Source organism: Armigeres subalbatus, chromosome 1 (genome assembly GCF_024139115.2).
Source record: "Armigeres subalbatus isolate Guangzhou_Male chromosome 1, GZ_Asu_2, whole genome shotgun sequence".
NCBI classification, from domain to species: Eukaryota; Metazoa; Arthropoda; class Insecta; order Diptera; family Culicidae; genus Armigeres; species Armigeres subalbatus.
In genome coordinates this window covers 86186502-86200388 of record NC_085139.1, presented here as the reverse complement: position 1 = coordinate 86200388, position 13887 = coordinate 86186502, and the positions used below count along the sequence as shown (strand labels likewise).

General features: G+C 38.5%; 1 protein-coding gene across 7 annotated transcripts in view; it reads left to right on the top strand.

The window, feature by feature from the left end:
• The window catches only part of LOC134227817 (zinc finger C2HC domain-containing protein 1C-like), a 283047-nt gene that overhangs the window by 250298 nt on the left and 18862 nt on the right, over positions 1-13887 (top strand). For all 7 annotated transcript variants that reach the window (XM_062709542.1, XM_062709504.1, XM_062709513.1 and 4 more), the window contains 2 exons: positions 5697-6215; positions 6901-6961. In XM_062709542.1, coding sequence (XP_062565526.1) covers positions 5697-6215; positions 6901-6961 — 580 coding nt within the window. The remainder of the gene's footprint in view (positions 1-5696; positions 6216-6900; positions 6962-13887) is intronic.

Sequence of the window (13887 nt, the reverse complement as noted above, 5' to 3'; positions counted from 1 at the left end):
GAATTCCGACAGGAATTCATCCGAATTCCGACAGGAATTCATCTGAATTCCGACAGGAATTCATCCGAATTCCGACAGGAATTCATCCGAATTCCGACAGGAATTCATCCGAATTCCGACAGGAACTCATCCGAATTCCGACAGGAATTCATCCGAATTCCGACAGGAATTCATCCGAATTCCGACAGGAATTCATCCGAATTCCGACAGGAATTCATCCGAATTCCGACAGGAATTCATCCGAATTCCGACAGGAAATCATCCGAATTCCGATAGGAATTCATCCAAATTCTGATAGGAATTCATCCGAATAGGAATTCATCTGAATTCCGACAGGAATTCATCCGAATTCCGACAGGAATTCATCCGAATTCCGACAGGAATTCATCCGAATTCCGACAGGAATTCATCCGAATTCCGACAGGAATTCATCCGAATTCCGACAGGAATTCATCCGAATTCCGACAGGAATTCATCCGAATTCCGACAGGAATTCATCCGAATTCCGACAGGAATTCATCCGAATTCCGACAGGAATTCATCCGAATTCCGATAGGAATTCATCCGAATTCCGATAGGAATTCATCTGAATTCCGACAGGAATTCATCCGAATTCCGACAGGAATTCATCCGAATTCCGACAGGAATTCATCCGATTTCCGACAGGAGTTCATCCGGATTCCGACAGGAGTTCATCCGAATTCCGACAGGAGTCCATCCGAATTCCGACAGGAATTCATTCGAATTCCGACAGGAATTCATTCGAATTCCGACAGGAATTCATTCGAATTCCGACAGGAATTCATCCGAATTCCGACAGAAATTCATCGGATTTCAGACAGGAATTTATCGGAATTCTGACAGGAATTCATCCGAATTCCAACAGGAATTCATCCGAATTCCGACAGAATTTCATCCGGATTCCGGCAGGAATTCATCCGAATTCCGACAGGAATTAATCCGAATTCCGACAGGAATTCATTCGAATTCCGACAGGAATTCATCCGAATTCCGACAGGAATTCATCCGAATTCCGACAGGAATTCATCCGAATTCCGACAGGAATTCATCCGAATTCCGACAGGAATTCATCCGAATTCCGACAGGAAATCATCCGCATACCGACAGGAAATCATCCGCATACCGACAGGAATTCAATCGAATTCCGATAGGAATTCATCCGAATTCCGACAGGAATTCATCCGAATTCCGACAGGAATTCATCCGAATTCCGACAGGAATTCATCCGAATTCCGACAGGAATTCATCCGAATTCCGACAGGAATTCATTCTAATTCCGACAGGCATTCATCCGAATTCCGACAGGAATTCATCCGAGCTCCGACAGGAATTCATCCGAATTCCGACAGGAATTCATCCGAATTCCGACAGGAATTCATCCGAATTGCGACAGGAATTCATCCAAATTCCGACAGGAATTCATCCGAGCTCCGACAGGAATTCATCCTAATTCCGACAGGAATTCATCCGAATTCCGACAGGAATTCATTCGAATTCCGACAGGAATTCATCCGAATTCCGACAGGAATTCATCCGAATTCCGACAGGAATTCATCCGAATTCCGACAGGAATTCATCCGAATTCCGACAGGAATTCATCCGAATTCCGACAGGAATTCATCCGAATTCCGACAGGAATTCATCCGAATTCCGACAGGAATTCATCCGAATTCCGACAGGAATTCATCCGAATTCCGACAGGAATTCATCCGAATTCCGACAGGAATTCATCCGAATTCCGATAGGAATTCATCCGAATTCCGACAGGAATTAATCCGAATTCCGACAGGAATTAATCCGAATTCCGACAGGAATTCATCCGAATTCCGACAGGAATTAATCCGAATTCCGACAGGAATTAATCCGAATTCCGACAGGAATTCATCCGAATTCCGACAGGAATTCATCCGAATTCCGACAGGAATTCATCCGAATTCCGACAGGAATTCATCCGAATTCCGACAGGAATTCATCCGAATTCCGACAGGAATTCATCCGAATTCCGACAGGAATTCATCCGAATTCCGACAGGAATTCATCCGAATTCCGGCAGGAATTCATCCGAATTCCGACAGGAATTCATCCGAATTCCGACAGGAATTCATCCGAATTCCGACAGGAATTCATCCGAATTCCGACAGGAATTCATCCGAATTCCGACAGGAATTCATCCGAATTCCGACAGGAATTCATCCGAATTCCAACAGGAATTCATCCGAATTCCGACAGGAATTCATCCGAATTCCGACAGGAATTCATCCGAATTCCGACAGGAATTCATCCGAATTCCGACAGGAATTCATCCGAATTCCGACAGGAATTCATCCGAATTCCGACAGGAATTCATCCGAATTCCGACAGGAATTCATCCGAATTCCGACAGGAATTCATCCGACTTCCGACAGGAATTCATCCGAATTCCGACAGGAATTCATCTGAATTCCGACAGGAATTCATCCGAATTCCGACAGGAATTCATCCGAATTCCGACAGGAATTCATCCGAATTCCAACAGAAATCTATTTGTATACCGACTGGGATTCATTCGAATTCCGACAGGAATTCATTCGAATTTTGACAGGAATTCATTCGAGTTTCGACAGGAATTGATTTGAATTCCGACAGGAATTTATTCGAATTCTGACAAGAATTCATCCGAATTCCGACAAAAACTCGACCGAATTCTGACAGAAATCCATCCGAATTCCGACAGGCTTTCATTCGAATTTCGGCAGAAATAATTTTGAATTCCGACAGGAATTCATTCGAATTGCGACAGGAATTTATTCGATGGGACTTCCGCAGGAACTCATCCGAATTCCGACAGAAAGTCATCCGAATTTCAACAGAAATTCATTCAAATTCTGGCAAAATTCATCTGAATTCCGACAGAAATTTATCAAAATTCCGGCAAAAATTGATCTGAATTCCAACAGGAATTCATCCGAATTTCGACAGTAATTCATTCGAATTCGGACAGGAATTCATCTGAATTCCGACAGGAATTCATCCGAATTCCGACAGGAATTCATCCGAATTCTGAAAGGAATTCATCCGAATTCCGACAGAAATTCGTTCGAATTCCGACAGGAATTAATCCGAATTCCGACAGGAATTCATCCGAATTCCAACAGAAATCTATTTGAATACCGACTGGGATTCATTCGAATTCCGACAGGAATTCATTCGAATTTTGACAGCAATTCATTCGAATTTCGACAGGAATTGATTTGAATTCCGACAGAAATTTATTCGAATTCTGACTAGAATTCATCCGAATTTCGACAAAAACTCGACCGAATTCTGACAGAAATCCATCCGAATTCCGACAGGCTTTCATTCGAATTTCGGCAGAAATTAATTCGAATTCCGACAGGAATTCATTCGAATTGCGACAGGAATTTATTCGATGGAATTTCCGCAGGAACTCATCCGAATTCCGACAGAAAGTCATCCGAATTTCAACAGAAATTCATTCAAATTCTGGCAAAAATTCATCTGAATTCCGACAGAAATTTATCCAAATTCCGGCAAAAATTGATCTGAATTCCAACAGGAATTCATCCGAATTTCGACAGTAATTCATTCGAATTCGGACAGGAATTCATCTGAATTCCGACAGGAATTCATCCGAATTCGGACAGGAATTCATCCGAATTCTGAAAGGAATTCATCCGAATTCCGACAGAAATTCGTTCGAATTCCGACAGAAATTCATCTGAATTCCAACAGAAATTCATCTGAATTCCGACAGAAATTCATCTGAATTCCGACAGAAATTCATCTGAATTCCGACAGGAATTCATCTGAATTCCGACAGGAATTCATCAGAATTCCGACAGGAATTCATCAGAATTCCGACAGGAATTCATCAGAATTCCGACAGGAATTCATCAGAATTCCGACAGGAATTCATCAGAATTCCGACAGGAATTCATCAGAATTCCGACAGGAATTCATCAGAATTCCGACAGGAATTCATTAGAATTCCGGCAGGAATTCATCCGAATTCCGCCAGGAATTCATCCGAATTCCAACAGAAATCCATTTGAATACCGACTGGGATTCATTCGAATTTCGACAGGAATTGATTCGAATTCCGACATGAATTTATTCGAATTCCGACAAGAATTCATCCGAATTCCGACAGAAACTCGTCCGAATTCTGACAGAAATCCATCCGAATACCGACAGGTTTCAACCGAATTCCGACAGGATTTCATTCGAATTTCGACAGAAATTAATTCGAATTTCATCAGGAATTCATTCGAATTCCGACAGGAATTCATTTGAATTCCGACAGGAATTCATTCGAATTCTGACAGGAATTTATTCGATGGAACTTGCGCAGGAACTCATCCGAATTCCGACAGGAATTCATCCGAATTTCGATAGGAATGCATCTGAATTTCGTTAGGAATTCATCCGAATTTCAACAGAAATTCATTCAAATTCTGACAAAAAATCATCTTAATTCCGACAGAAATTTATTTTAATTCCGACAAAAATTCATGTGAACTCCGACAGGAATTCATCAGAATTTCGACAGGAATTCATACGAATTCGGACAGTAATTCATCCGAAATCCGAAAGGAATTCATCCGAATTCCGACAGGAATTCATCCGGATTCCGACAGGAATTCATTCGAATTCTGACAGGAATTCATCCGAATTCCGACAGGAATTCATCCGAATTCTGATAGGAATCAAATCCAAATCCAATCCAAACGCAACCCAAATCCAACCAAAATACAATCCAACTTCAATCCGAATCCAATAGAAATCCAATCCAAATCTAATCCAACACAAATTTAATACAAATCTAATCCAATTCCAGTTCAATTCCAAATTCAAATCACCTAATCCAATCCAATTCAATTCCAATACAAAACCAATGCAAATCCAATTCAAATCAAAATCCAATTCAAATCAAACCCAAATCTAATCTAAGTTCAATTAAGGCGGAATCCAATCCAAATTCAATACTTATCTTATCCGAATCAATCGAATTAATTCCTGTTGGAATTCGAATGAATTCCTGTCAGAATTCGAATGAATTCCTGTCGGAATTCGATTGAATTCTAGTCGGAATTCGAATCTTGTCGGAAGTCGAATGAATTCCTGTCTTAATTCAATATTATTATGTATGATCGAAAAAAAATTAGAGAATTTGTAAAAATTTGAATAAATTCATTAGGAACCCAACTCAAAACAATAATAATTCCAAGCAAAGTCGTTGGATTGGCAAGTTTGAACCTTGTTCCAATTTAAGATCAAGGCTTAAAGGATTCGTGGCACTCGGGCTCGCAGAAAATTCAAAATCCTGCCAAGGCATGCTTGAAATCCTTTAATTGTTAACTGCGAGGAAAAAACACAATGTTGACAGGCGGCTTAACATCCGGAAGGAACGTGAGTTTATTCTGGGAACTGAGATTAAATTAAAACGGTTTGGAAAATTTCTTGATCATTTGACTTTAAACAATTGAAAGTGAAACATTTCTGTAAGATAAGTCTAAAACAGTTGATCATATTTTGTTTTGTAATTGACAAATTATTATTTCATGTTTTAAATGTAAGACTTGGCTCCATGCAATCTTTAAAACTATTCCGGCATTTCCACTCATGCTTAAATCTAAAGTTTTTAACTCTTTTTTTCGTATCTGTTCCCCCTTCAGATGCGCTTCCAACAGCGCCAACAACAGGAACGGGATCAACGCAAGGTGGAAATGATATCCACCACGAAAGCCACGGCCGCCTCGGTAGCAGCGCAACATCACACCGCCGGAAGTAACGGCAGTAGTAACACCGTCCGTACCTCGACCATTAGCGCGTACTCGACTACAACGACCTCCTCCACAACCTCAACGGGCACCGCCGGTGCCGGGGGTGACCTCTCGGCGTCGCTCGGAGCGGGCAAGGTGCGACAAATGTTTGACGAGCGCCGCCACCACCGGGTAGCCGGAATCGACAAAAGTTACCCGCTGCAGCCGATCCAACAGCAGCAACAGCAGCTGCAGCCAGCCGGGAAGCCCACCGTCAACGGCAGTAACGTTTCCAACGGTAACCCGACTAAGGGGACGGCCGCAGGTCTGAATAACAAAACACGTGTCCCGCCGATTTCGGCCAACACGAAAGCGCGCCTCGCAATGCAGCAACAACGACCACAGCAGCAAGAAAATGGAAACCACGTGGAGGTAAGTTCGGTGGGTGGCTAAGGGTGGAAATCAAAGCTTGAAGACCAGTTGGGCGATGTAATTATCGACCATGGCTACCAAAATGAAAGGAAATGGGTCTGTTGGGTAAATGGGAAAACTTTTAAGATTAACATCACGCGTTGAATCGCATTTTCGGGCTCGATTTTCGGATTGTTTGAGTGAACCCTTTTGTGGTGCTTACAAAGATGCTTGCTCAAAGCTATTAATATGCTGTAAACAAAGTACATACCTTCTACACATGAAATAGAATTTTAATTTACGTGAAGGAACACCACAAAGTAAAAGTTCTATGATTTAAAATCTACGGAATGATTTTATTAGCTCTGCCTAACTTTGAACCAAGTTTGAGTAATTTGACTTTCAGAGAGGAAAAAAAAATTAAATAGGAATTTAAAGTTTTATTCCCAAGAAAATGATTCTTTTGCAATTCTGATATTCTATTTTGTATATTTCATTCAAATTTCAAAAAACAATATGAAATTTCCCGTTTTTTGACATTGTTAAAATTACAGTTGCATATTTCCTCAAATTTGCTACTCGTCCGTTGGTTATAAATTGACTCATTTTCAATGCGCTTAACAAGTAATAAAATAATATTGAATAAAACTATCTTTATCTAGATCTAACATTCTGATGCAAAAATATCGATTATCTTATTTTCCAGACCTTGAAAGCCGCTTCCTTCGACGACAACGAGAACCTATTGGATGACGAGAAATTTCCAGGTAATTACACGTGTCAAACACGATTACGGAGTACCGTCCCTCCAACCTTTTCCTGTACAAATAACGGTAAAAATACCCAATCGATATCCTTCGAACGTCAATCTCCCGCTCGAGACTTTGAGTGACGGGGCGGTTTGTCTCGGACCCATTACCTACAATATGTCGTTTCCCCCACTTACGCTAATGGCAGACGAAAACAATCGCACGTGTCATGTCAATTTGCCGAGTAGATATACAAATTTTGAGCACGGTCGGTTGCGTCCCATACCGGTATTGTTGCACCATCAAATCTAATTTCCATTCATGCCTTCAGGTCGTAATGTCGCGATGATTCCCTGTATTTTGGCAAGTCTGAAGGGGGAAAAATGGAAGCCCTGACTTGGGGTTGGCCTCTACCTGTATGCCTTATACTACTTCAGGAAAAGTGGGAATTTGATTTCGATTCAGATACGAGAAACGCAGTGGTTGTTATAGATGGAAAATATCAAATTAAAGTAAAAAAAGTCAGAAAATTTAAGATTTTAAAGCAAATTTGTATAATACCGTAATCCATGGTAAAATGAAATGAACGGTCATTAAAAAATAATTAAACTTCATCCCGCACGTGTTGATCGAATGGAGAAAATTTAAAAACCTAATCATCATGTGGCATTTTCACAATCGAGCCACTGTGTGTAACAGGTAAAATGGAAACGATTACCCTTTTCTCTGCCACATCATGTCATATTGTCGTTTATAAAATGAAGGATGTATTACATTCAATTCAATGTCTACATGTTAATAATTTATTATCAAACATCAAAACTGCTTTAATATTTTTCAAAAAAAAAATCCTTTGCAGTCCTGCATTCCATGACTGGTCACCTCGCATGGTGAGTTTTTCCACAGTTAGACTGGACCCGATCGGAGTTCGGAACCAGTTACATAGCCCCAAACTGGATATGTTTTGTCTCGTCATTAGTTTAACGCCAACATCGATAATTATCGTTTCGATGTCGTTATGATCCTGATAAAGCTGGCATTGATTTATCGTGATTTTCGAGTGCTTGATAATTGATCGATAATAAGAGAGTGACATTTGTTGAATGACTGTGAAAATGTCTATCCTAGGGGTTCGTTACTTTCCAAGTCATCTACATGTTTTATGTGAATATGGTGAAGAACACCAAGAAATTTCGGAAATCTGATATATTTATGTCCCACGAGTATTTGACAATATAAATAAGAATATTAAAAAATGTTCATTATGAAATAGACATGCGAACAGATGGAGACACATGCCCTAGTAACATTTTGGTTATATGCTAGTTTTATAACACTCTTGTAAAGTAAAATGTGGTCTTCAAGAGCGTTAGAAAACTTAAAATGTTACTTGGGATGGTGCATGGATTTTTTAGGATTGATTTTTTTGTGCAAAAGAATCTGTGTCAAAGAGTCGAAGGTCAAAAGGACGAAGGTCGAAAGAACTAAAGGTCGAAATGGCGAATGGTCGAAAGTACAAAAGGTCGAAAGGGAAAAAAAGGTCGAGAGGACAAAAGGTCGAAGGTGAAGGGACAAAAGGTTGAAAAATCGAAAAGACAAAAGATCTTTATCTTTATCTTTATCTTTATCTTTATCTTTATCTTTATCTTTATCTTTATCTTTATCTTTATCTTTATCTTTATCTTTATCTTTATCTTTATCTTTATCTTTATCTTTATCTTTATCTTTATCTTTATCTTTATCTTTATCTTTATCTTTATCTTTATCTTTATCTTTATCTTTATCTTTATCTTTATCTTTATCTTTATCTTTATCTTTATCTTTATCTTTATCTTTTATCTTTATCTTTATCTTTATCTTTATCTTTATCTTTATCTTTATCTTTATCTTTATCTTTATCTTTATCTTTATCTTTATCTTTATCTTTATCTTTATCTTTATCTTTATCTTTATCTTTATCTTTATCTTTATCTTTATCTTTATCTTTATCTTTATCTTTATCTTTATCTTTATCTTTATCTTTATCTTTATCTTTATCTTTATCTTTATCTTTATCTTTATCTTTATCTTTATCTTTATCTTTATCTTTATCTTTATCTTTATCTTTATCTTTATCTTTATCTTTATCTTTATCTTTATCTTTATCTTTATCTTTATCTTTATCTTTATCTTTATCTTTATCTTTTTCTTTATCTTTATCTTTTTCTTTATCTTTATCTTTATCTTTATCTTTATCTTTATCTAACGAAACATGTAAGATTCATCTGTGGGATCTGTAGGGACGTAAGATTTCTGAAGGGAAACTATTTTTACTTTAAACAACGTCTTACCGGAAAATACGGGATAGGGTGTAGAATAGCATCACAAAGATTTTGAACGGCAATAGCGCCAATATCTTACAATAGGTTTTTGAGATATTGGATAACTGGATAATTTGATAACTGGACTAGAAAATTTAAAAATCTAAGATTTTCGAAAAATTGGAAAAATGGAAAATTGAAAAATTAAAATTCTTTGGTGTGACAAATGAAAAAAAAGCGGAAAATGCTAAAAAGGAAATGAAAAATTATGATAACTTTATGGGGCTATCCTTTGCTTTAAGTTCTAGAGAACCAAGTTGACAAAATAATGCTATTGTTTTGAGATAAGAAACAAACAAGATAATTTTTATTAAAAAAATTAACAACAAAGATTAATTCAGCATGCTTCTGCTTTCAAATTTTCGCTTTCTGACTTTGCGAATCCTGTCAGATTTCATTTTGAATTGCAAGAACCTGTTAATCAACTTAGTTTTGATGTTATGGCAGTCCGGAATCTCCAGTGGTAGGGATTTCATTGATAATCGAGCCACATCAATTTTAGCTTTGTCGATGAACGATTTATCGGCAAAATGTTCCTGGATAATAGAATCCAAGCATAAAACGAAGTGAAACATTTTTTCTGTCGGATAAGTATGCAATTTTCCTTTGCCTTTAGTCATCAAAGATGAGAACTTGCCAAAGCATTTATCATAAAGTGTTAGCGTAACACAAAGACAATGACAGCACGTAGTATTAACTTTACTAATGCTTCCAATTATATAGCCACACACATGGAATATTGCATTAGCCTCAGCATTACTTTGATTCAAGAGAAGTTGCTTTGCCATTGTAATCGTCAATTTTCGAGAAATCGAGTATTTCTTCACTTTTCGGAGATGCTTTTGACGAAACGGTTTGCTGATCGATGCTGTTCAAATGATCCATGAAACCTGACAGATATTTCCGATCGTCAAAATCGTATGATGAATTTTTCACTTCCAGCATATACTGCGAGAGCGTTATGGTTCGAAGATGACTCTTAAACTGCAGAGGTGTGGGCCTCCGTTGTTTGGACCGAACGACAGAAAATAGATTTTCTACGCAGTCTTGCGTGAACCGTGACGTAAAAAGAAACGGGTAACCGAGATCTTCTATGAACTTCTTCTGCATTCGAAGGATAGCGTTGGTGGTCATTATAAGAGCCGCTTGCCACGGCTTCCAGTGGCCATCGGAACCAACCTAAAATACGAGGACTTATTTATTTCGTACAGAATAAAGTTCTTGTTATTTACCTTAATGTCGGACACTCCTTAGCCGTGTGGTAAGACGCGCGGCTACAAAGCAAGACCATGCTGAGGATGGCCGGGTTTGATCCCCGGTGCCGGTCTAGGCAATTTTCGGATAGGAGCTGCACTACACACTAAGCTGCGAGGCGGCTCTGTCCCAGTGTGGGGATGTAATGCCAATAATAATAAGAAGAAGAAGTCGGACACTAATTGCACCATCATTTTTAAATGCTGAACATTGGCATTATATTTGGCCTTATCCGATGGGTCCAGCACATGCTCTAAGCTTCTAGAGGACATAAGATCAAACCACCGGGTCAGATCTTCAATGAATTGCGATGTTGCTCCGCAAGGTTCGTGATCAGCATTTTCAGCTAAAACCTTCAACGCAGCTGCCACGGAATGGTTACAATATTTAGTAGAGTTGCTCACTTTCATCTTATCTACGTTAGAAGCTTTCGATCGCTCAAAATCAACATCCGCTGCTGTCAGTCTGTGAGCCATTTTGGTTCGCTGGTTTTCTTCATGTTTGACCAATAATGTCAGATGATTTCTGTTCACTTCGTTGGTACTCAAACCTTTTTTGTCAGTGTACCATGCAGGGAGAGTGATCACAGCATTCGATATCCATCCGTTGACAGAGCTTTTAAAAACATGAACGGGATCTGGGACAAATTCTAATCTGCGATTCGCGTCAGCAGGATGTTCGATCGACAGATCATTATGGATTAGACTTTTCTTCGTACTCACGCCGTAGTCACTCCACATAGCTTTATTAGACGCACCGCAATCAGATGTAACAAAGTGCACTTTTAGCCCAATGCTCTCCGCCGTCGATATTATTTCATCGACAACGGACTTCAAGCAGCTTTTAGGAATGGAATTGCCTGTGAATTCGTAAGCGACGATTTGCTTCCAGCGCACATGAACGCCAGCTAACATGAAAACCATAGCATGTGTGGCCAGTTCATTGCTAGGCGGCAAAGTTGTTGTTCCAAAATACTTTTGGTTATTAGTGCAGTATTCCACAGCTTCGTCGATACTCATTTCGTCTAATATTAAACCACAATCCAGCTCTTTTCCACTCATAGCGTTAACTTTGTGTTTTAATAATTCGAAGACTTCGTGCAAGATTCCTGTAAATTTAATACAACATGAATCTAACAAAATGGTGTAAATGTAAGATTTTTATGTTACCTTGTGACCTGAGCTAAAAAGCATTAGATTCATATGAAACACCTACCACGAAAACAAAAAGTAAAACTGTAATTCTTATATTAGTTTTATGAGGGTGCTGCCAACTCTGAATACGATTTGGCGCAAAATGTCTCTTGGGTATTCACCTCAATGCCCCTTCTTTAGGTCCATTCTTACTCCCCAATTCTTTCCATTTAATATTAATTGGTTTGGCATATAAAACATTTTTAAATAGCTATTTGTTTCTTTGAATATCAATAATAAGTTAAACAACTCTACTCGTGGTCAGTTTTATGAGTATCAACCGAAGACCTTTTAGCTCAAATCTATCGGATAATTTAAAAACTCGTGTATTGTTTATACCTGTATCAAAGTGCAAAGATTTGATCTTTCCCAATAAGCAAGTGTAACTTGGTAATGCGACATATGGTAGTTGACGCACTTTGTCATACCCGCGTCCGCAAGCAAATCTTATCTGTAAACCTTCAACGAGTGTTTCGTTAGACCATTTTCTCACTTTCTTCACGTTTCCTAGGACAAGATCCATTTGATGCTTCCGAAAAATTGATTTGAGTTTTCCCACCAACGAAATATTCTTGCGAAGTGCGAAGAACTTCCTTTTCCAATAAGATGCATTCGACTTCCACTGTTTTGCTCGTTCTTGTCATTTATTCGCAACCCTGTAAGTTGAAAATAACAGTAATAATTTACAATGATATGGAAATGCTAATATCATCTTCCAAACTTGGACGTACATGTTCATGATAGCATTAGAGGCGAAAGTATAGAATTGATAGTTCCGTTAGGATACGGCAGGCATGAAGAATGTTTTTATAGAAGTCGATTTGAAAGCGAGCGGAGGGCAATATTTGTGATGGCACATATCGCACGACCTTCCTTCTGCCAAGCTCCCGTATGAAGGGGGAGGGAAGAATATCAGTGTGGAAGCTGATATATCTCCACTGGCTAACGGAACTATCAATTCTATACTTTCGCCTCTAATGCTATCATGAACATGTACGTCCAAGTTTGGAAGATGATATTAGCATTTCCATATCATTGTAAATCGTTTAACTTCACGTAGAAGTAACACACACGAAATCATTAATTTAGAGTAATAATTTTCTTTTTTGTACTCAAACAGAAAACAACTTAGATAAACTGTCTCTGTCACCAAAATTAGAAATATAATGTCTAAAAATGTCTAAGTTCAATGTCATATCAGATCATCTTGAGCAGCACATTGATCACAGTAACTTAGGAAGTGAGTGCTAGCAAAGGACCCCTTAACGACTGAAATTTACTATACACGTCCAGTTTGTTTATATAAAGACTGTCCACGTTAAATTTCGGACACTGTGACAATGTCCAATTGACTTGAAGCCATATTATATCTTTGGACAAGAATGAAAACACACTGAACGAATAACATAAAGCGGAGAGATCGAGCTGTCATGTAAATTGATCTTCTCAGTGGTTTGTGAAAATTAAAAAAAAAATCGCATTGGATGATGGGTGTCCGAAATTTAACGTAGACAGTAGGGTGGCTCAAAAAACACTTTTAATTTTTTTTTTTGATGGGCCGCCCTCTTATTTGGTTCTATTTGATGCCCTGATGCTCTGGGCAAAATTTCAGCCAAATCGGTCAACGTTTGGACGGTGCTAAACTCGTTGGAAGTTTATATGGAAAAATGTATGCAGAAATATCCAAAAACAGTGATTTGCAGTTGGACGGCACAATGTATGATCAAGAACTATGATACTCATTCAGATCTTAGAGAATTTAATACAGAATGTTATGCAGAAAACCGCGAGAAGATTCCTTTGCAGCACATATGTTTCACATAGGTTATTGCAACTCGTATGTGACCAGATTCAGTCACAATCAATTTGCGACAACCATTTTTGTCTCACTTGTGCTACTCGGGTTAGAGTATATTACGCAAAGATATTAGCATTTTACTGGAGTGCTGTAGGGGTGAATTTATTTCTTTTCAAAGGTGAAAGAAACGAAATTTGCTCAAACCCCACTTTAGAGAAATGCTAATAAATTAGCCGGGCGAACTCCAATCTTCTCGCGGTTTTCTGCATAACATTCTGTATTAAATTCTCCAAGATCTGTATGAGTATCATAGTTCTTCATCGTAAGTTGTGTAGTCCA